Source organism: Dermacentor variabilis, chromosome 1, assembly GCF_050947875.1.
Source record: "Dermacentor variabilis isolate Ectoservices chromosome 1, ASM5094787v1, whole genome shotgun sequence".
In the NCBI taxonomy this organism is placed as follows: domain Eukaryota; kingdom Metazoa; phylum Arthropoda; class Arachnida; order Ixodida; family Ixodidae; genus Dermacentor; species Dermacentor variabilis.
Genome location: NC_134568.1, coordinates 117,508,123 through 117,529,890, shown reverse-complemented (window position 1 = coordinate 117,529,890; position 21,768 = coordinate 117,508,123). Strand labels below are relative to the sequence as shown.

General features: G+C 41.2%; 1 protein-coding gene across 1 annotated transcript in view; it reads left to right on the top strand.

Moving 5' to 3' along the window:
* LOC142583403 (eEF1A lysine and N-terminal methyltransferase-like) overlaps positions 1-21,768 on the top strand; it is a 36,022-nt gene extending 14,254 nt beyond the window's left edge. The window contains exons 7-13 of the mRNA XM_075693857.1: positions 1,024-1,210; positions 3,161-3,341; positions 10,701-10,814; positions 10,911-10,987; positions 14,370-14,506; positions 19,924-20,048; positions 21,486-21,768. Of these exons, the coding sequence (XP_075549972.1) occupies positions 1,024-1,210; positions 3,161-3,341; positions 10,701-10,814; positions 10,911-10,987; positions 14,370-14,506; positions 19,924-20,048; positions 21,486-21,742 (1,078 nt within the window). The 3' untranslated portion in view covers positions 21,743-21,768. The remainder of the gene's footprint in view (positions 1-1,023; positions 1,211-3,160; positions 3,342-10,700; positions 10,815-10,910; positions 10,988-14,369; positions 14,507-19,923; positions 20,049-21,485) is intronic.

Genomic DNA, 21,768 nt, shown 5'->3' with positions numbered 1-21,768 from the left:
AAGTGCTGGCAATGATGACTAAAAAAAAAAACTATTGCTACTTAAAATGCTTTGCACGTAGCAAAAGCTGTACTGCAGGTGAATACTGTTGTAGAATACCCTAGAACCTTTATATGGTTACATTTTTCGTGTTCTTTGGTTTCTCTGTTTGGAGGATTTGTTTGATGAACCAGGCATAGTGTTTTCATATGCAGAATAATTGTTTTATTAGCTTTTGTTAGCCTGCGGAAAAATGCAGGAAAGAAAAGAGAAGGACGAAAGACGTATTAGATGGTTGAAACAGCATATTGATCGATTAGAAGATAAAATGCATTGTGTTTCAATTGGTAAGCAATGTTGTCTGGGAGAGTGTTCCATAAGTGAACCACATGGGGCAAAGCTGAAAAATTAAAAGCGTGTGTATTGCGATAAATTTGGGTGTAGCTGAATTGATTGTGCAGTCTTTGGGATGTCAAGGATGGTTGAAACCGCATGAAGCTCGTCCTGGTTGGCAAATGGCTGATCATCCACCCTTGGATCACTGACATCCTGATGAAGCTTGTGGCAATGCCCCTGCATGCACCCCAGTGCTTTAATCCCTGTATTCAGAAATGTGCCTTACCTTGAAGCCGCTGGTCGACTTGGTCAAGTCCAGGTAGAAATAATGCCTGATCTGAATGTGCCCAAGAAGCTTATTGTGTTTCTTTGGGCGTGTTCTCGTCAGCGTTATTTGGAGCCAGACTTGACTAAGTCAAGCAGTGGCTTCAAGTTAAGTTGCATTTCTGAATATAGGGGTAAGTGTTACTGTCACGAACAAGTGAAGCTTGAACACAACAACTCAAAGAAAGTACAAAGGTTTTGTTAAAGGATTTCATGTGAAGGTACAATTCATTTACCTATAAAAGGATCTGAGTATGTTGAAGTTCTAGTCAAGCGCAAATTTCCTGTTTGACTTTTATTTGTCCAATTAAAAAAATGCTTTGGTGCAGAAGCAGCTTCTAAGCGGTACTGTCTAGAGCTGTGGTGCTTCTGACTGGTACGCAGGGAGTCAGAGTGGCTGTTTAGCACTGTGGAGGGTCGTCAGCAGCTGACTGAGACCTGCCGGGCCGATCGTGTGATTGTGGTCCACCTATGTCGTGAACAAAACTACCTGGGCCTGGATCAAGTCAAGCAGGAGTTGTCCTCTAAGGTCATGGAGTTGGCACCTGCCTCATATGTGCCAGGGAAGCAGGTTCGCACCGCTTGCCATGTTTTTTCCTTTGAGTAAGGGAGCTGGTTCAGCCACTTTGTACATGTTGCTTCAAGAATGAATCACTGACCCAGCAGGCACAGCAAGACACCTCCCAATTTGTTGTTATGAGTGTGGGTGCTATTCACACTCTAAAGGGACACAAAAGGCAAATACTAAGTCAACGTGGACTGTTTAAATACCATTCCAGAAACCTTGCAGCACTTGTTTTGTGCCAAGAAAAGACTTAGTTTACAAGAAAATTGCATCTGAAGGAACCAAGTACCTTTATCACAATTCAAATCTCTCGCCACCTAACCAGGGAGTGGTGATGTTGCATACGCCATCACCACCGCTTGCTACTGTCGGTGAGTATAACGGTGCCCAACAGATTGTGGTACAGTTTTTTGTACAAAATGCAAATGCACAGCCATGGAGAAATCGAGCCTAGACAGAGCAGTGGATTCACCACTGCAGCTGCTTTTGGTCACATAGACATGGAATTCTCCGCTATTTACAGTTTGTGTGAGTTTCGCAAGCCAGGGGAACCTGTGCCGCACTACGCAATAACGAAACTGCTGAAACTCGAAGGTGCAAGCAATGCCGAGTCGAGGGAAACCGAAACCTTTTGACCGCCTGTGCCATTGCCAAGGGTAATGTCAATGAGTTATTTTTCTAAAAATGAAATAGAACTGGACAAGTAGTATTTTCTTTCATCTTACAATGCAATACAATAATGTTTTTATAATGAGTGGTTGAGTACTGGTGACAGAATTTAAATGAGGGGTGCCTTTGTCATCTGGCAAGTACTTGATTTTCCCAAGGGAGTCTCCAATCGTGCCCTGCATTTACCTCAATTTATCCAATTAATAACGCTCTGTTCACAATAATATTGATGGCTTAGAGATTCTCGAGGACTAGTCTATCAGTTTAGCTTGGCTTAATATTTGCTTTTGGTGCCCCTTTAATGGTGCTGTAGTATTGCAAAGAAAAGGTTGAACTTTACAGGGAGACGTTTTTTAGGAGCATAGCAGGTCAAAAAGTGCAGGTACTGTTATAAGTGTATGAGTGAACCATCTGCTTTTCCTACTTGCGATGAATGGATACGTTCACATGCAAGAAGCTTGGTGTGTAGTGCAGATTAGTGTAGCCACATCTGTTACCTACAAAACGTTGACAGCACACATGCACTACTTGCTCCTTCTAGAGACTGCTTCACTGATTTTGTTCCCCGTTTATTTTTCCCTTTCAAGTCTTGTTTCATGTTATAACTTATCTAAAGCCTTTGTTGTAGCTGTCATTGAGGTAGCTGCTTCTGTTTCATTGTTATGACTCTTGTGATGGTCATTGTCACTAGACATGAATGATCACAAAAAGCGGCCTATACGTGCTTAATCTTTTGCATGCTCTTCAGAAGTGCAGAAATCTGCACATGTTCTTAGTCTGATCAATTGAATTAACATGCTGCACTTGATGGAGCCATGGAGCAGTGGAGTTACTGCATCCATTCCCAGCACATACAATCTAAGGTTGTATCTCCTCTTCCTCCTATCTCTAGCACATCTCATGCTTCAGTAAAACACACAAGAGCATTTAGAGCCGTGACCTTTCCTTGGAATTTACTTCATTATGTTTTTCACGTGAGATTCCAGCACAGTGCAGACAATGTTGTATGTACGAGTCCCTTCACTATCTGTGTCCTGGTTTTGTATGCCACCTGTTTCCATTATTTGTAAACCTAATATAATATCCTAGTTGGATAATGAAAATTAAAGTGATCCTGTTTATGCATGATGATCATTAACACCATTTAATGCCATATTTTCACATTGCATCAGTTTTTTTTTTCTTTATTCTCTCTCTCTAGTTTACTGCTACTCAGGTGGGACACCTTGCTTGTTGGTTACCAGGCCTGGAATTGGAATGTTTTATTTTTTGTGTTTGTTATTGAAGGTCCCATATTTGACGGCAGGGGAGGATGTGGGCCATCGTCAGATTAGGCACCAAGGCAGCAGTCCATTGAGTGGTCAATATGTCATTGAAGATGTCAGTATGCCAAAAGGCATAGTCGTGAGACGCTTAATATTTCTTGACAAGCCGCATGTCATACAGACAGAAGCTAGGCTTAAATCAGGTAAGTGTGCACTCCTCAGTACTACCATATTCTCAAGCATTTGCATAAAACAGACAAAAAAATAAATGAACTTTGATGGCTGAAAATCTTCAAAATGTACAGAATTACATTCTACAAAGCAGGTGTGAGAAATCTGCCAATAATGTCCAAGGCACTGTCATTATATCACATAGAGGTCTTTCTAGAAACAGCTCTCTGCAGTTTCAGAATTATTTTACTCATAATTTCTTTTGTGTGTCTTGGCATACTGAAAAAAGGGAACTGCAGGAGTGCAATACTAAAAATGTTTCCTCTGAGTGTTTAAAACATAGCCCTTTAAGGCTGGCCACAGCTGGTTACACTCTCGTAAGATGCCTGCTACAATATACAGTGGACTTCCATTAATTCAACTCCGGCTAGTTCGGTTTTTCAGTTCATTTGATCCCGGCCGGCCCTCATGGACCAAATATTCATTATTTCGATCTTGAAATTGGCCTTCTCCAGATAATTAGAACTTGACCAATCAGCACACATATGGTTGCCCCCTATGTGACCCCAATAACAACCCCTTTAGCGGCAGCATAGTAGCATCTGTCTCGGCCCTGAGGGGACAGTGAATGCGTTGAATACACATCTTAACCCATCGAAAACACTTATTCTCGCCCTGCTTGAGGCAGATTTTCAAGCAGTAACCATAGCTCACAATATCTGATAACGCTATTTACCCAATTCTAACACGCACCTTTTTTTTTTTTTTTCTTTGAAGCAAATTTGCCTGAAAATTGCTGCGCAGTGCAATCAGACATGAACCAAAACCACCTTTGCAGCATTTGTATACTTAGCACATAACAGCAATGTATTGTGGCGAAACTGACATAATAAAACCGTGCGGTAAGCCGGCTTTAGAAAATCGGCCACCATTTGCAACGCTTATTAGGCTCTTGCCCATTTCTTTTGTTGAAAAATTGGGTGCGCGTTAGATTTCTACTTTGTACACATAGGAAATGGGCGCACATTTGATTTTGGGGCATGTTAGAATTGGGGAAGTACTACCCGATAAATCTGTAGTGTATTTTGACATTTTTTCTGCATCTTGTTTAATTTGACCTGCTGTATCCTTAGATCAGTTTTGTCGATCCTGTCAAGGTCAAAGTAAAGGAAGTAGACTATACATGCATTACATAGACTAGTACCACTGGAATCTTGTCACTAGTGCTTGAATTACACTAGCTCTATGTATAAGGTTTCATTCATTTCTGTGTTAGTCTAAGACAAGCAAATTGTGACCACAAATTACAACCACAAAAATTGTCTGCAGTCTTGATCCTTACTGCTATTAGCACCAAGCTATTTCATACTTATCTTGTCATACTGATGCAGCGTACAGTTTTTATTGCCTTGCTTGCTGGTTGTCAGCCATAACAAGCTTGTGTAGTCAGCCATAGCAAGCTTGTGTTATTTAAAAGAAAAATAGTAATGGCCCGTTCTGTTTCTGGAGAGAAATTGTAGCGTGACTTTCAGAAAGTGTCATACAGCCCTTGCTAATAAATCTAACTTTATTGGTGTGATGCTAGACGAAAAAAAAACATGCTGTTTGTTCAGTTTGATACTGGCAAATATAAAGGTGATGAATGCTCAGAATTTTGAATACTACAGTTGATAATAATTCACAGTTGGATATTTCAAGATAATATCACTTAATTAAAATGTGTAAGGTCCATGCATTTTAAAGCCCCTTTAATGCAAGCAAGACTTCTAAATTAATTCAAACTTCTTGGTTTCTCAGGGAAAAACAATATAGCCGTACACATCACCTATATTTTGTATTCATGGTGCTGTGTATGTTGACAGGTGTTTCAATAATGTGCCACTACCAGCCTGGCTGCATGTTTTCGGGAGGCAGGGCACACAGCTGTTCTAGACCAACCTATTAAATGCAACCATGTGTGTATATTAGTGTATAAAACTAATACTTCTTTTTTTGAACCATGCTTTTTCTTGAACAAAATGAAAATCTCCCATCTGTTTTTACGCTACCATGAAGAAAACCCTTGCTCTCTCTCTCTCTCTCTCTCTCTCTCTCTCTCTATATATATATATATATATATATATATATATATATATATATATATTAGTCATATCATAATATCATAAGAAGCCAACAAACACTGACACCAAGGTTTGTTGGCTTCTTATGATATGACTAAAAAAATCGTGCCCCTCGGTTAACCCCCTTTTTTCTCGTTTATATATATATATAAAGACACAGAGCCAATATGCCCTGATAAAGGAAGTTCTACTTACGAAATTGTTGGGGAATTCAACAGTAACATTTTGGCAACACTTCATCTTGCCTTTGTTTTGATGAAAACACACCGCTGATTCATTTGGCAGTATTTTCCAGAGTCTAACAGGCCCGCGAATAATATGCGCTCCCACTTGTTATTTGTCCATAGTAGAAAATAAATGTAGAAATGACATTAAAGCTCGCAAACAAAATAGAAATATAATGCGCCCCCGTTTTTTTACCTATGAATATAGGCAACAGCCTAATACGTGTTGCTCAATGGCAGCCGGTTTCCTGAAGTCAGCTTCGCTGCGACAGATTTATGTTATGGGGTAAAGCATATAAACGCCGCGAAGGCCGTTTTGGTTGTGTGTTCGATTGCACTGCACAGGCAATTTTGGCTCCTCGGCAAGCATTCTTGGCTCCTCGAATTCGAGGAGTGCAAACGTAAGCTTGCCGAAGCTGCAAGAACAACGCCCGCCTTGGGCTGTTCGAGTCCCGCCAGCTCGGCGAATGTCGATGTGCTGCAAGGATTCACGCAATGATTCTTATTATGTAGGTGTCAATGATAGTTGAGTGTGCCAAATTTTTTAGTGGCTTCAGATCGTACATCTTTTCCTTGCTTTTTTTCGTGCAATGTACAATAGAGGTTCTACTTTATAAACACAGTCACTGACCAATAATTCGGACATGCTCAATTATTCACAATGTTTCATGACACCACCCATAAACTTGATGCATAAGGACGACTGAAATTTCTGACACCTTCGAGCTTACCATTTGACAATTCGGACTCCACCTGCATAGCTGCATGCTAATTTTACCACCGAGTAGAAATAGTGTTAGTTTAGCTTTGATACATCGCCGGCATTACTTCAGCATGGTCATCAGCCATGTTGCCAGTGCCTCCTCAAAACCAAAACTTGCGAAGCCTACTTTATCCAGCACCGTTTGCGCCCAACTGCAGTACAAGCCAAGCCAAGACTGGCAAGCCATTGTGAAGCTGCATTGTGCATTGTCATGCAAGTTCAACCGTTGTTGGTTCAGTCACATGCTAAATAGCGACGCGGTCCCAGCAACTTCGTTAAGCTGCTTCAAGCAGTGCCAACTCCTCTCGATGTATGCGCTAATGAGGGTGGCGATTTATGTGCTGGACAATTATTGTTGCAAGAAACCTGCGGTCATTCGGCTATTGCAGCATGGTTGACTTATGTTTCCAGAGGTTGAAAAATAGGTCCGAGCATTGACTATATTTGTATATCTGTAACAAAAGGGTGAGATGTACTCATCAGATGGGAGGCAAGCATATGTGTTTGCAGCAGTGCTTTGACAAACTCTGGCAGTATGATTGAATGATCACTTTCGAACATACTTTCACTTTTGCTACGTTTCGGAAGACTGGCACCAGACGATGGCGTTCCTGGCACTGGGATCCAACGGCATACTTGGCTCTGTGCCAAGAATGCCGTTGCTCATAGAGGTCGATGCGACTGACAGTAGTCATCTGAAAGTGAAAATATCCCCAAAAAGTGATTATCTGAAACTACAGCACACTTCTTTTGGTCACCTGTGGAATAAAGCCACTCATTTTCTGGCTAATCCAGTGTTTCGGTCTCCTGATTATCCAAATATTTAGGCACTCCCATCAAGTCAGAATTGTCGGTTGGCCACTGTATGTACACCGTAATATCCCAGGAGATAGCTCCCCTAAAATCTAAAGCAAATCGGGTTAGAAGGAGTGGGCCAGCTTTCTGTGTATAATCAAAAAATGTTTAAAAAAAAACATTGTAGCCATAGGTTGTGAAGGTGTGTTTATATGCACTTGTTCAGGCTTCTTCAAAACCTTTAAAGACCCCCTCACCAGGTCTGGCCATTTTGAGCTGACAAGCGCAGAGCATACAATGCACGCTAATGATCGTGTTTGCGAAGAATTGCATCGCTATGCGCCGCGGAAAGGTCTGAAATTTCAATCCGAATGCCTTTTTCCCTTTCCCTCATGGCGACCGCACTCCAAGCTGGAAGATGACATGCTCGTGTCCCTGCGCCTACATACTCTTGTCCACAGTGTGACGTCGCTCATGGTGACACGCAACTTTGAGAATTATTCAAGGCAGCATCTGCTATTGCGTGATCTGTTGCTTGAATTGACGAATTGAAGTTTAAAGAAATAATAAAACACACAAACGGAATGTCAGCGTGTTTTTTGTTTGACTTCGCACTGAAGCAAGAGACATGTACTTAGTCATTGTCTGCTTGTTCCCACGGTCGTGCAGTCATTGCGCAGGTACCGAAACTATGCCATTATCTATCATGTTGCAGTGTGTGTGATCATGCTCTGCGATCCACTTGTGTCTGTCTCAGTATTTGTGTAGAATTTAATTATACCGCTTGTCAGGTATCCTCGTGCACAGCGTACAAAATCATGCACTGCGCGAAATGAGACAATCATTACAGCTTGCGTGCAATGCTGTCAGCGAAAATGAGCAGCGCCAAAAAAAAAAAGCGAGGAGAAAAAGAAATGAAGGCTGGACCCATGATGTATGCGTCATGTGATCCTCGAGGTCTGGTATGGGCGGACGCAGGAAAGGAATTTCGCTTGCAAAGGCTAGGGTGGGCAAGTGGAGAGAGTGTCTCGCTTGGCAGTGGAGCTCGCCTCGGGAAATCATGGGCTGGCAGCACTGAAATATTTCTATCTCAGCTATTAATGAGGCAATTTTAAAAATTTGTGCGGCAGAACGCTCCCTAGAGGACACATAACAACTTCCAGCGTGCTATAACCAAAATTTTCTATGGGGCCTGGTGAGGGGCCCTTTAAAAGGACAGTCACTATCACTGTCAAACAAAGTGCTGATGGCCTCTTCACGCACATGATCACATGTGGTTGGCAGGGAAGCGGAAAGGGGGTCCACCAATACCAGCTGCTCATGGAGTTCGCTGTCAAACCCATCAGAGGCGGTAGGTATTCCACGGAGCTTGAACGGTTGGGCCGCAGGTCCGCAACATTCGTGGACACTGCCCAAGGGCATGTCCTGCCCAGGGACACAGCCCTTGAGCTTTACTACCCCAGTGCAGATAAACATAGCCCATGTCTCACTGAGGCTGTGTTTAAACGGTTTCACCCAACTCGTGTCCGCAGGCTGGGGGATCTTGGCATGCAGCCACCTGGCACATACACAATGTCTGTGGCCTTCGACGTGAAGCCCTCCCCCCCCCCCCCCCCCTCAAGGCAGTGGGACTACAAGTGGGCAATCTTCGGTGTTACGAAAAAAATAAATCTCAACGAAAACAGGGATCTGGTTTCCTTCAGGAGTGATGCATCTCTTGGGATATTATGGTGTGTATATATATATATATATATATATATATAAAGTGATGCAGTGTTGCTTTATTGACACAATAGGCCGTACATTAACACAACCATAAGTTACACTCTGGCAAAAAAAAAGTAGACTGGCCTTGCTATCGTCAGTAATGGTATGCTGGACTTTTTTATTTTGCAATAGGCTGTACTTGTAATATCTAGAGGGAAAGAGTGCGTGTGGTGCCTAAAATGGGAGAAAGACTTTCAACATTTGTTAACTCAAGATTAGTGCATATCAAAGAATGAGAACAGCATTGTTTTCAATCCCCCCCCTCTTCTCTCGTGAAGCATTAGCCCCAAGGTTAAGCCCCTGTCACACAGGCAAACTAAAGTGCACTGAGTGTCATTTTGGCGGCGTGCTGCTACATGAGAAAAAAAAAGTGTTCTTTCAAATTTGTGCCAATGGCGATAGGGAGACGGAAGGCAAAGCATATATTTGTTAACCTAAAAATCCATGCACAATGACAGCTTATTATTGTTAGAAACAACATTTACAATCAACTTAAGTGCAAGTGAAGTAATTCATTGCAACCTCAATAACAATTAATCATCACGAGCCAAGACAAGACCAGTTCAAATGATGCATTCCGCCAAACAAATGCGCGGCCATAACCGGCATGGTCGTAAACAGCCGAAGAGCAAAAGTAGTTATTGCTGTTTTTTGTTTGTTTTTTTCAGTGTGGCACATTTTATTGCCCTGTAACATTAGCAATTAAAACAAAATTTCATTAGAAATTAATCCTGACTCTGCTTTCAATATTACTTATTTTTTACTCATTGCTAACGAGGCTACACACTTCGCTGCAAAGTGTGTTTGCCAAACACACTCCGACGAGTGCGCTCTGCAGTATACCCCGCATTCAGAAATTCATCTTAACTTGAAGGTCATGCTTGACTTGATGTAAATGCCGCTTGTTGTCAATGCTCCAAAGGAAAAGGCACTTAGCATTCTGGGCGCATTCACACCGTGCTTCAGTTAAATCAAGCCAGTCATGGGCTTCAAGTTAAGATGCAGTTCTGAATACTGCGGTAAGCGTCACTAAGCTTTACCGTGTGGCAGCCTGCGAATGACACTAGCGACAAAGTGCACTTAAGTTTGCCCGTGTAACAGAGGTATTAGACACTCTCTCCTTGAGACAACATATCAGCACATGGCAGTTGCAGGTGCATTTGGCAATAAGCATCGTGCAATGTTCTCCTGTGACTACAATCAGATTATACTGACGCTAAGTGATAGTCGCTTTATGTGTCCCTAAACCTTCCTGTCCAATAGAAGCATACACTCTACGAGAAGTTTACACTCTTTGAGCCGTATCTTGTCCCTAAGCAATAATCACCACCTGGCTTGCTTGCATTTTCTTTCTTGGAAACTCTGCTCGCAACTTTCCACTCAAGAATGCTATGTCACACTGTTAACACACATGCCATTTGTTACCTGAAAGTACTGGGCACGTAGCATTAAAGAAAGGAAAGGCACTCAAGACAGATGACTATTATTGTTTGGGGACAAGATAAACCCCAAAGGATGCGAACTTTTCTTAGAGTATTGAGATATATGGACAGAGTAAGAATGCACCACACTATGGAATCTCATTGCTCCTGATAGAGAGGAAAGGCGACAGCAATCTGAAGTTGCTGCCAAATTGGGTGATGTATTTGAAATCCGTCGATTGTGGCCATGAACATGTTTCTCTGTCTTATCCTTTTTTTCTTTTTTTTTTTGCATGAAAAGTAAGGCTGAGGGGACAGAAGTGTAAGAACTGGGAGGTTGTTTGGGATGACCTTCGTAGCGAGTACTACAAGTACATGGTTGCTGGGCTTGCCTTCATAATGCCAAAAGGAACAGGTGAGTCGCTAGCCTTACACAGTGAAAAGTTTTTCTTTCTAATATCTTCATCTTATTGAAGGCTGAGGTGCCTCTTTCTCTCTTTCTTTAATACAGAGGAACCAGCCACTGCATTAATGGTTGGACTTGGGGGTGGCACACTACCACTTTTTCTAGCAACCAAGTTCTCAAAGGTGGGAATTGGCTTCTTGTTGACATTCTTGTTCGTGTAAACTGGCTTACAGTTGCTGTGATTTGCCAATATTGATATCACTGAAACAAGTGCTGCCAGTAGGGCAAGCTAACAAACCTTGTCAGCAGAAATGCTGATAAATGTGCTCCTTATTTAAGTGTGCTGATTTCAATATGTTGAACCAAAAAAAATACTGGTTCGGGTCTGAGTCCGTTGAGCTCTGACTAAGTTCCAGTTTGGCGAAATAAAAATTTGACCAGTCCGCAAACTGTTTCGCAACACTGAACTAATCTACGAACAAGTTTGACACTTTATCCTCCCCCATGGAAACATGCTACTAAGTGCTATCGACTTGTCTGCATGGTGCATGCACAAGTTTGGTTAGGTGGAGGCAGAAATGGACTCCCTGGCTAATGGAAAATAGTAATTGATGTTTTTACATGATTATACATTAAAGCATTAACCACACACATTAAGGCAACCATCTTATGCAGTGGCATCGCTGGAGCATACAGCGTGCGATGTGGCACTTCGATGCATCCTCCCTGCCCTCCCTCTTTTTCACATTTGCTTTTATCATCATCCATTTTAAGTATGTGCAAACCAGTAGAAAATAGTCCTCTGAGATGTATAAGCACATTGAATTTGGCATTGGTAAATGTTAAATCTCATGGTCACAACTGAATGATCATAGGGTTGTTTTCTTAGTAAATTGCACATTGCAATTTAGTGATATAACATTGCAGACATTTAAAAAGATTTGGCGTGAATATATCAAAAAAATTAAAAGACATTTATTAAGTCTGGTAGACAGCACAAGCACAGGGATGACAATCGACAAATATTGAAGAAGATTGATAGAAACTAGTTTCGTCTTTTTATTATTTCTATGCATTTTCCACCAAACAACTATAAAAATGTGTACTTATGTTGACCATGCAGCTATCTAGTGCGTAGCTGAAAACACCTTGCAGGAAAATAAAATTTATCTGAAGGGTCCAAAAAAGTAAAGAAGCATCATGCTAGAAATAGTTGCTGTTCACTCGATGATATAAATTTTGTGCTGAAGTTATGCAGCATGCAGCAGAAATCCGCAGAGTACAATAAGCCTCTCTATATGGCTTTCATAGATTACGAAAAAGCATTTGATTCAGTAGATATACCAGCAGTCATAGAGGCATTGCATAATCAAGGACTACAGACCACTTACGTAAATACCCTGGAAAATATCTACAGAGATTCCACAGCCACCTTAATTCTACACAAGAAAAGTAGGAAGATGCCTATAAAGAAAGGGGTCAGACAAGGAGACACAATCTCTCCAATGCTATTCACTGCGTGCATAGAAGAAGTATTCAAGCTATTAAACTGGGAAGGTTTAGGAGTAAGGATCGATGGCAAATACCTTAGCAACCTTCGGTTTGCAGATGACATTGTTCTTTTCAGCAACACTGGAGACAAGTTACAACAAATGATTGAGAGCCTTAACAGGGAGAGTGTAAGGGTGGGGTTGAAGATCAATATGCAGAAGACAAAGGTAACGATAAACAACCGGGCAAGGGAACAAGAGTTCAGGATCGCAAGTCAACCTAGGTCAACTAATCGCAGGGAACCCTGACCATGAGAAGGAAATTGACAGAAGAATAAAAATGGGTTGGCTCGTATACGGCAGACATCGTGAGCTCCTGACTGGAAGCTTACTTTTATCATTGAAAAGGAAGGTATACAATCAATGCATTTTACCTGTGCTGACATAGGGGGCAAAGACTTGGAGACCAACAAAGAAGCTTGAGAACAAGTTAAAGACCGCGCAAAGAGCGATGGAACGAAGAATGCTAAGCGTAACTTTAAGAGACAGAAAGAGAGTGGTTTGGATCAGAGAGCTAATGGGTATAGACAATATTCTAATTGGCATTAAGAGAAAGAAATGGCGCTGGGCAGGTCATGTAATGCGCAGATTAGATAACCGTTGGACCATTAGGGTGACAGAATGGGTACCAAGAGAAGTGAAGCGCAGTAGAGGACGGCAGAAGACTAGGTGGTGCAACGAAATAAGGAAATTTGCGGGTGCTGGTTGGAATCGGTTGCTGCAGGACAGGGGTAATTGGAGATCGTAGGGAGAGGCCTTCGTCCTGCAGTGGACATAAAATAGGCTGATGATGATGATTATGCAGCATGCTCAACAAAGTTGCCTCGTAAGTGAATAGGATGCCACCTTAATTCTGAATAAAAACGTCTTAAGTAACATGTCTGACCTAAATAGAGCCATATGAAGTCAACAGATAATTAAGCCAAGCATAGGAAAAGTTATTTATAGTAGTTTTAATGGAAGTGTAGAAATGATAAATAAAGATAAATAAAAGTGGACTTGTTCCCGGTGGGAGCAGAAGCCACAACCTTCGCATTATGTGAAGAACCTTCGCGTAATGCTACTTTCGCGTAATGTGAAGGTTGTGGGTTCGGCTCTCACTGGCTGCAATTTGTTTTACAGCGAAGCTGTTACCCTTTCACTGGTACGCATTTTTCGTGTCCGTCCATGGGCAGAAATTATCATCATCAGCAATAGCTCATACCCCCTGAGCAAGCAAAAATACAATGGTTCATCTGTAATGCAGAGGCTACAAGCACTCAGCAAAGTGAAGCAAACAGTGCATACATTCATTGGAATCACGAATACAATGTACAGAACAGCATACATTTCGATAAACAAACTCAAAACAAGCATCTATTATCATGAGCAATGGCTCATACCCCCACAAGGCAAAGGCTACTAACGCTCAGCAAAATGAACAGTGCATATGTTCATTTAAATCACCGTTGCAATGCACAGAACAGCTTACGTTTCAATAAAGAACAGGCTCAAAACAAGCATCCGAACCATCAATAAAGCATTGCATAGCCCCCTCAGCAGTTGTGGTGGTTTTGCAACAGCTTCGCTGCACGTCCACTTTCACAGGGCTTGGATGACGTGTCAACTTTTTTTTTTGTCCACTTTCATTACCTCAGCACTAAATTTACATTCACTAAACTAACATGAGTTCTTTCCATAAAATGTTCATGGACGTAAACATCGCCATCCTCGAGACTGTGGCATGCAAAGTGCGTATGGATTTCTTCAAATGTGCTGCTAATAAATTTCTGACCTGGGACACAAGTGCAATTGTTGATAGTTGAAAAAGTTTTCAAAAGGTGCCGCAACAAACACAATTAAAGAAACCAGCATGCGTGTGTGTAGGGCCCTTCTCGACATCCGACTGCAACTGATATTTTCATATGTTGGGAGGGGCCCAACACATGACCGCAAAGGCTTAATGTGTTTTCATTGTAACTAATCCTTTTTGTGCTTTTGTTGTTTTTAATCCTTCTGCATTTCCGATGGCCAGCTGCAAATGACAGTTGTCGAGTTGGACCCTGAAGTGGTAGACCTTGCCAGGAAGTGGTTCCTTCCACAGGTCTGCCCCATGGAAATTTGTGTGGAAGATGGGCTTAAGGCCTTCGACAGACTCTCCAAGGAAGGCACGTGACTCTCACCTTTTTTACTTGGATAGAACTTTCAGCAAAATGTTCAGTGCAAGTTTGCAGCCAGTGATGTATTTCAGTGTGTGTCATTGATATTTCTTCATTGTAATTGAGCAGTTGATTTTCCAGGTTTATTTTTAGCAAAAAGGGGGTGGGAGGTTGTTTTTATTGTTCATGTATATCAGTTCTTAATATTTCAGTTTGCTGTTATTAGTAATGCCAAAAAGTTGTCATGATTGGTGAAGAAATAAACAAGCTTTGAAAGGTGTGATCAGGAGTGCTTTGGCTCTGCAACATTAATCCTAAACAAAATCTAAAAACTAGCCTGCATGTAGTAAACTTACTTTCATTCAGTCATCACATAATGCCAATTTCGCATGTCTTGTTTATTTTTTTGTTTTTATTTCCAAATACTGTTGGCCGTCTTGGCCGTAACAGGGTGGGTACAGCTGGTTTGCACATAGCGTAAAAAAAAAATGAAAACACTTTACAAACGTAAATTGGACATGAAGCAATGAATGTTGGAAATACAATGCGAAACAAATAATGAAATACAAAAACAATAGTTTGGCTAAGAAATACATGTTTCTAACATTGTGACAGTGATATTGGAAGCAGCATGAAAGAAAGACTATTGTATGTATTTCTAGAATAGTGTGACAATGTTTGCACGGCACCACTAAGATTAAAATTCATAAAAGGTTTTTAACGTGTTCCTCAAAGATTTCAATGCTACTCGACTGCAAAACAGACGCTGGCAAACTGTTCCATTCCTTAATCGTTCGCGGAAAAAATGAGTAAGCGTACATGTCCAGATATGCTTTTGGAATTGAGAACATGCAATGGTTGCTTGATCTGACGTTTCTAGCCTGCCTGGGAGCAAGATAGGACGTGGTTTCAATATTGAAGTGGCCTTTCGACAACAAAAAAAGAAATTTAAATCTGGCTAACTTCCGCCGTTGAGCCAGTGGAGGCAAATCAAACAACCGAAACATTTCGGAAACAGAGTCAGTACGATAATACCGGGAAAGAATGAACCTTGCAGATTTTCTCTGTATCTTCTCAATGCGGTTTATAATTCCGGATTGAAACGGATCCCAAATCAGTATAAGTATCAGTATCAGTATAACGAAAGCCATCATAGTGCTTGACGTGAGGACATACACAAGGCTGGCAAATTTCATCTGACATGCGACAGAAGTTTGTGCTGTGGAAGACTTAGAGAGCACAAAAAAATTACAATTTAAAAGTCCTTTTAATGTGAAATGGTGCTCACTGAATTACTGCTGGCACCAGATAAGGATATGGTTACTAAAATTAATGGTAACGAAGGTGAAAGCAGTGGTATTAGAGAGGTGATGAATGCATGGGATGACATACAAATATATGATGCTCAATAAAAAAAAAAAACGCATTCCATGCTTACATCTACTTAAGTAGTGTATTGGTATAAGGGTTCATAGTGTTTGAAATGTCCGAACTGTGGCCATACCAATGAAGTTTAAACATTGGCAGTGCTGGTGAAAAGTAAGCATCTGAACTTTAGCCAACTACAAATTTCCTGAACTGTCTTTTTGAATGTGCATGAAGTGAACATGATCTGTTCTCAATTTAGCGAGTCTTCATTGTGCTCAGTTATGCTGGGCTCGAGTTCTGCCCAAGCCGCTCCCACACATGTACATTTCCCTTTTGTGCAGCTTACATTCTGTAACATAAAATTTCATATGCAGATAGGTAGTTATAGATTCCGGAACCACGATGTTAGTGCCATTGAGAAATGACACTATATTGTGCTAGCTGTCATGATCAGCAAAACCCACCAATGGCAGATAAATCGAGGGATCTTTCAGACATGTAGGGCCCTCTGGGCTTGACTTCTCCGCAATAAGGTAGCCTCACCCCCTACAGCATTATCTGACTGAGCTATGTCAGTTGCTCGGTTGCCATAGTCAAAAGTTCGAATCCTTGTATAAAAAAAAAGGTTTTAATTTGAGGATGGTAAGCTCAAATTTCACCTCCTCCATTGCACTACATCTCCAGGCTTGGAGTGGCGCCTGACACCGGCAAAAGAATGCTGAGAGCGAGTGGGGCTATACTAATCCAGGTACAACCAAATTAGGAAGACCCACTAAGCTTCAATGAAAGATACTCCCTCACCAGAACAGGAATCGACCTCCCTGGTGCAGTATTCAGCCACTCCCTCCCAGATGACTCATTCGATCAACCAATGGCCCTCAGTCCCTAGCAGCTGCAGAGCACCTGACCAAGGCAGCGTACAGACCTGTAACGCAGCAGAGGATGCTAAGAATCTCTGGAACCGGACATGTTGCCAATGGAAACTGACCCTGGCAACCTTTAACATCCAAACTCTGTCGAGTGAGGCTAGCTTAGCAGGACTCTTTGAGGAACTATCAGGCATTGTTAGGGATATCATTGGCCTCAGTGAGATTAGAAGAACTGGTGAGGCTTATACAGTGCTCACTAATGGCCATGTCCTCTGCTATAGAGGTCTCCCAGATAAGAAGCAATATGGGGTAGGATTACTAATCCACAAGCACATAGTGGGCAACATTGACGAATTTTACAGCATTAACAAGAGGGTAGCAGTAGTCGTAATCAAACTTAATAAGAGATATAGATTAAAGGTAGTACAAGCCTACACTCCAACATCCAGTCATGATAATGATGAAGTAGATCAATTTTATGAAGATGTTGAATTAGCGATGAGAAAAGTGCAAAGTCAGTATACTGAAGTAATGGGCGACTTCAATGCAAAACTGCGGTAAAAGCAGGCTGGTGAACAAGCATTTGGCAACTACGGCGTCAATCCTAAGAACGCTACAGGAGAGATGCTGGAAGAATTCGCGGAAAGGAATAAGCTGCGAATTATGAACACCTTCTTCAGTAAGCGTAGCAACAGAAAGTGGACCTGGAAAAGCCCTAATGGTAAAATAAGAAATGGAATAGATTTCATACTTTCTGCCGATCCCAGCATAGCGAAGGATGTTGAAGTGTTAGGTAGAGTAAAGCACAATGATCATAAGTTGGTGAGGTCTAGGATTCACCTCAATTCGAAGAGAAAAAGAGTAAAATTGGTCAGGAAGAAACAGGCCAACCTAGATGCAGTAAGGGTAAAAGCAGACCGATTCAGGCTGTTACTTGCAAACAAATATGCAGCCTTAGAACAGAGTGATGAATATGACATAGAGGTAATGAATGAAGCCGTAACTAGGCTGGCTTCAGAGTCAGCAATTGAAGTGGGAGGTAAGGCACCAAGGCAACCAGTAGGCAAGCTCTCCCAAATAACAAAGGACCTAATAAAGAAACATCAAAGAATGAAAGTGTCCAGCTCAAGAGATAAGATAGAATTGGCGGAACTGTCAAAACTGATCAACAAAGCGAAAATAAGTGATATTTGAAACTATAATGTGAGAAAGGCAAGAAGCCGTAAAAGATGGACGCAGCTTGAAATCAGTGAGAAGGAAACTTGGCAATAGCAAACCAAGATGTATGCACTGAAAGATAAGCAGGGTAATATCAGCAATGTCGAAGATATAGTAAAAGCAGCAGCAGAATTCTATTACTGGGGGGGACCTGTAATAGGTCAGTAATAGAATTAATAGGTCAGTAATAGAATAAGGAGTCTCTGCAACTGGTTGCAGAGACTCCTCCTATAACTAGCGATAAGGTTAGAAGGGCCTTGCAAGACATGGAATGGGGAAAAGCAGCAGGAAAAGATGGAATAACAGTCAATTTAGTCAAAGATGAAGGAGACATAATGCTTGAAAAACTGGTGGCACTCTATACAAAGTGTCTATCGACTTCAAGGGCCGCAGAGAAATGCAAGAAAGCAAACATGATACTAAACCACAAAAAGCGAGACATTAAAGAATTGAAAAATTATAGGCCCATTAGCTTACTCCCAGTGTTATATAAAATATTCAGCAAGATAATTTCCAATAGAATAAGGGCAACACTGGACTTTAGTCAACCAAGGGAACAGGCTGACTTCAGGAAGGGATACTCTACACTGGATTACATCCATGTCATTAATCATGTAATCAATAAATCCACAGATTACAATCAGCCTCTCTATATGGCTTTCATAGATTACGAAAAGGCATGTGATTCAGTAGTGATACCAGCAGTCATAGAGGCATTACGTAATCAAGGGGTACAGGCCGCTTACATAAACATCTTGGAAAATATATACAGAGATTTCACAGCTACCTTAATTCTGCACAAGAAAAGTAGGAAGATACCTATAAAGAAAGGGGTCAGACAGGGAGACACAATCTCTCCAATGCTATTTACTGCGTGCTTGGAAGAAGTATTCAAGCTATTAAACTGTGAAGGCTTAGAAGTAAGGATCGGCAGCGAATATCTCAGCAACCTTCGGTTTTCAGATGACATTGTTCTGTTCAGCAACACTACAGACAAGTTACAACAAATGATTGAGGACCTTAACAGAGAGAGTGTAAGTTTGGGGTTGAAGATTAATATGCAGAAAACAAAGATAATGATGAATAGTCGGGCAAAGGAACAACAGTTCAGGATTGCCAGTCAGCCTCTAGAGTCTGTGAAGGAGTACATTTACCTAGGTCAATTAATCACAGGGAACCCTCATCATGAGAAGGAAATTCATAGAAGAATAAAAATGGGTTCGATCGCATACAGCAGACATCGTCAGTTCCTGACTAGAAGCTTACCATTATCATTGAAAAAGAATGTGTACAATCAGTGCATTTTACCAGTGCTGACATAGGGGGCAAAGACTTGGAGACCGACAAAGAAGCTTGAGAACAAGTTAAGGACCTCGCAAAGAGCAATGGAACGAAGAATGCTAGGCATAACTTTAGGAGACAGAAAGAGAGCGGTTTGGATCAGAGAGCAAATGGGTATAGACGATATTCTAATTGACATTAAGAGAAAGAAAATGGAGCTAGGCAGGTCATGTAATGCATAGGTTAGATAACCGGTTGGAATATTAGGGTTACAGAATGGGTGCGAAGAAATGGGAAGCACAGTCCAGAACGGTGGAAAACTAGGTGGGGTAATTAAATTAGGAAATTTGCGGGCGCTAGTTGGAATCGGTTGACGCAGGGCAGTGGTATTTGGAGATCGCAGGGAGGGGCCTTCGTCCTGCAGTGGACGTAAAATAGGCTGATGATGAGGATGGTGATGATGATGATGAGGTAGTTATCCAAAATATGTGTACCAAACATTAGGCTTTTGCACAACTTTCGACCCAGTCAAGGATGCTGTGGATTTTTAATTGCTATGAAACAACTACACTTTTCTGCATTTTCTTATTTCTCCCTCTTGTTTGGTAATGCGAGGCTGTTGAGGAAGCATAATCTTTTAATATCTACTTTGTGTAGTGACCATGCTTTTGTTTTGCTGTTCTGTCACAGGCAGAACATTTGACCTTGTCTTCCTTGATGTGGACAATAAGGACTTGTCAGAGGGGCTCACTTGTCCACCAGCAGAGTTCCTCACAGAGCAGACATTGAAAGAACTAACAGCTATCACTAAGTGCACAGGCAAGTTTTATAGGATTCTGTATTTTTTAGCATTCACTTAAGGAGTGCGTGGTTGTGTGATGTTGCGTTGTTCATGCATTTTCCTGCTTTTTACAATGTTGCTGGTAAAAATGTCATGGGAATATCATTAAGTGGTCTCCACAACACCTTTTGAGTATAGGTAAATAAGCCTGCTTTGTCACTGGCAATATTACAATGAACATTCATGGCCTAATGTTTTGATGTGATGTAACTTTTGAGTGCTGGCACGTTGTGCTTGCATGCTAGTGCATATACTGTATTTTTCTCTTTTTTTGTTAGTTCAAAATTAGTTTTTAAATATTGCATAGAGCATATAGTGCAATTTGGCTTCTTCAGGTGAATAACCTGAAGAGGCGCAAATTACTTGAGTGATAAGTTGCAATGTCTGGGTAATGAATTTAAAATTATATAACCAAAATTTTAATTGCTTACTTTTAGACTCATGTGATTGCAAAACCAGCCTTTGGCAGCATGTATATACGTAGCTCACTCCAGCTGCTGTTGCACTTCCCTCTTCCCACCAACTGATTCCGATTGCAATTTGCACAACTCTCGGTTGGACGCTTAGTTACTTCAGTAGCAGGGGTGAGAAAGACCACTTTATCACTCGATATCGCAAATATTTATTTTACACCACCCTACTATGCAGCAGAGGGGTTGCAATGCAAGCAACTCTTCGCAGTACCACATGTGTAATCAGGTAAATTGAACAAATGATTTGATTCCAGTTATTACGGCCTACATGGGCATTTTGAAATGTAATAATATGGAACTAGTCGGTTATGGCAATTCACTTCAACTTTACATTATAAACATGTGCCGTAAATGTTTGGAACTGTGCAGTTAATTAACAATAGTTTATTAGTGAATAGATTGCTCTGGCCTTTTTTTTTTTTGCACATGATGTCTGCCTGTGCAGGTGATTATTCTGCAGCAGTGTAATTTGACTAAATCTTTTAGGCTTTTCTTTTTATTACCAATATAGGCTAAAGTCAAGTTTTGTTGCAGTTGGCCTGGAAGGATAAAATTAGAATTAAATCAATTCAGTAAATTTTACTTACTCATTGAGAGCATTGTAGTAGCTACTCACTCATCTTATGTTTGACAAGCAAAGGGATCAGCGTTAAAGAAAAAAAATATTTTTAAACAGTGAGGTCCTTTTCTAAAGAAACCTGTTTCCAATAAAAAAAAATCACTTACTGCATTACAAGAAAAGGTGTTGGGGGGGATTAGCTTACATCATTGTGGTGTCTATGGTGCTTTACACCATGGAAGCCAAGCTGCTTGATAATGTGCAGCAGAATGGATGCCTGTAACCTGTTTTATGACATTCGCATAATGATATTAAACTGCATGAGTCCTTGCAGTGGTGCATTATCTTTAGCCGTGCTTAATTTATCTCTCCATCTTTGACAGGTGCGGTGGTGATAAATTTTGTGTGTCGCAGTGAAGTACTGAAGAAAGAAGTGTACCAGAGGCTGAAGAATGCTTTTTGTGCAGTTTTTGTCCAGAAGATACCGGACAATGTTAATGAGGTGCTTTACTTAAGTAATAGCAAATGTGACGTAACCATGAAGACATTCATCAGTAATGTGCGGCAACTTGGGAACACCATGGACACGACTGAGAATGCTGACATAGCTGACCTTATGGATGGATTAAATCTTGTGTAATACTGTTTTGCACAAAACTGCTCTTC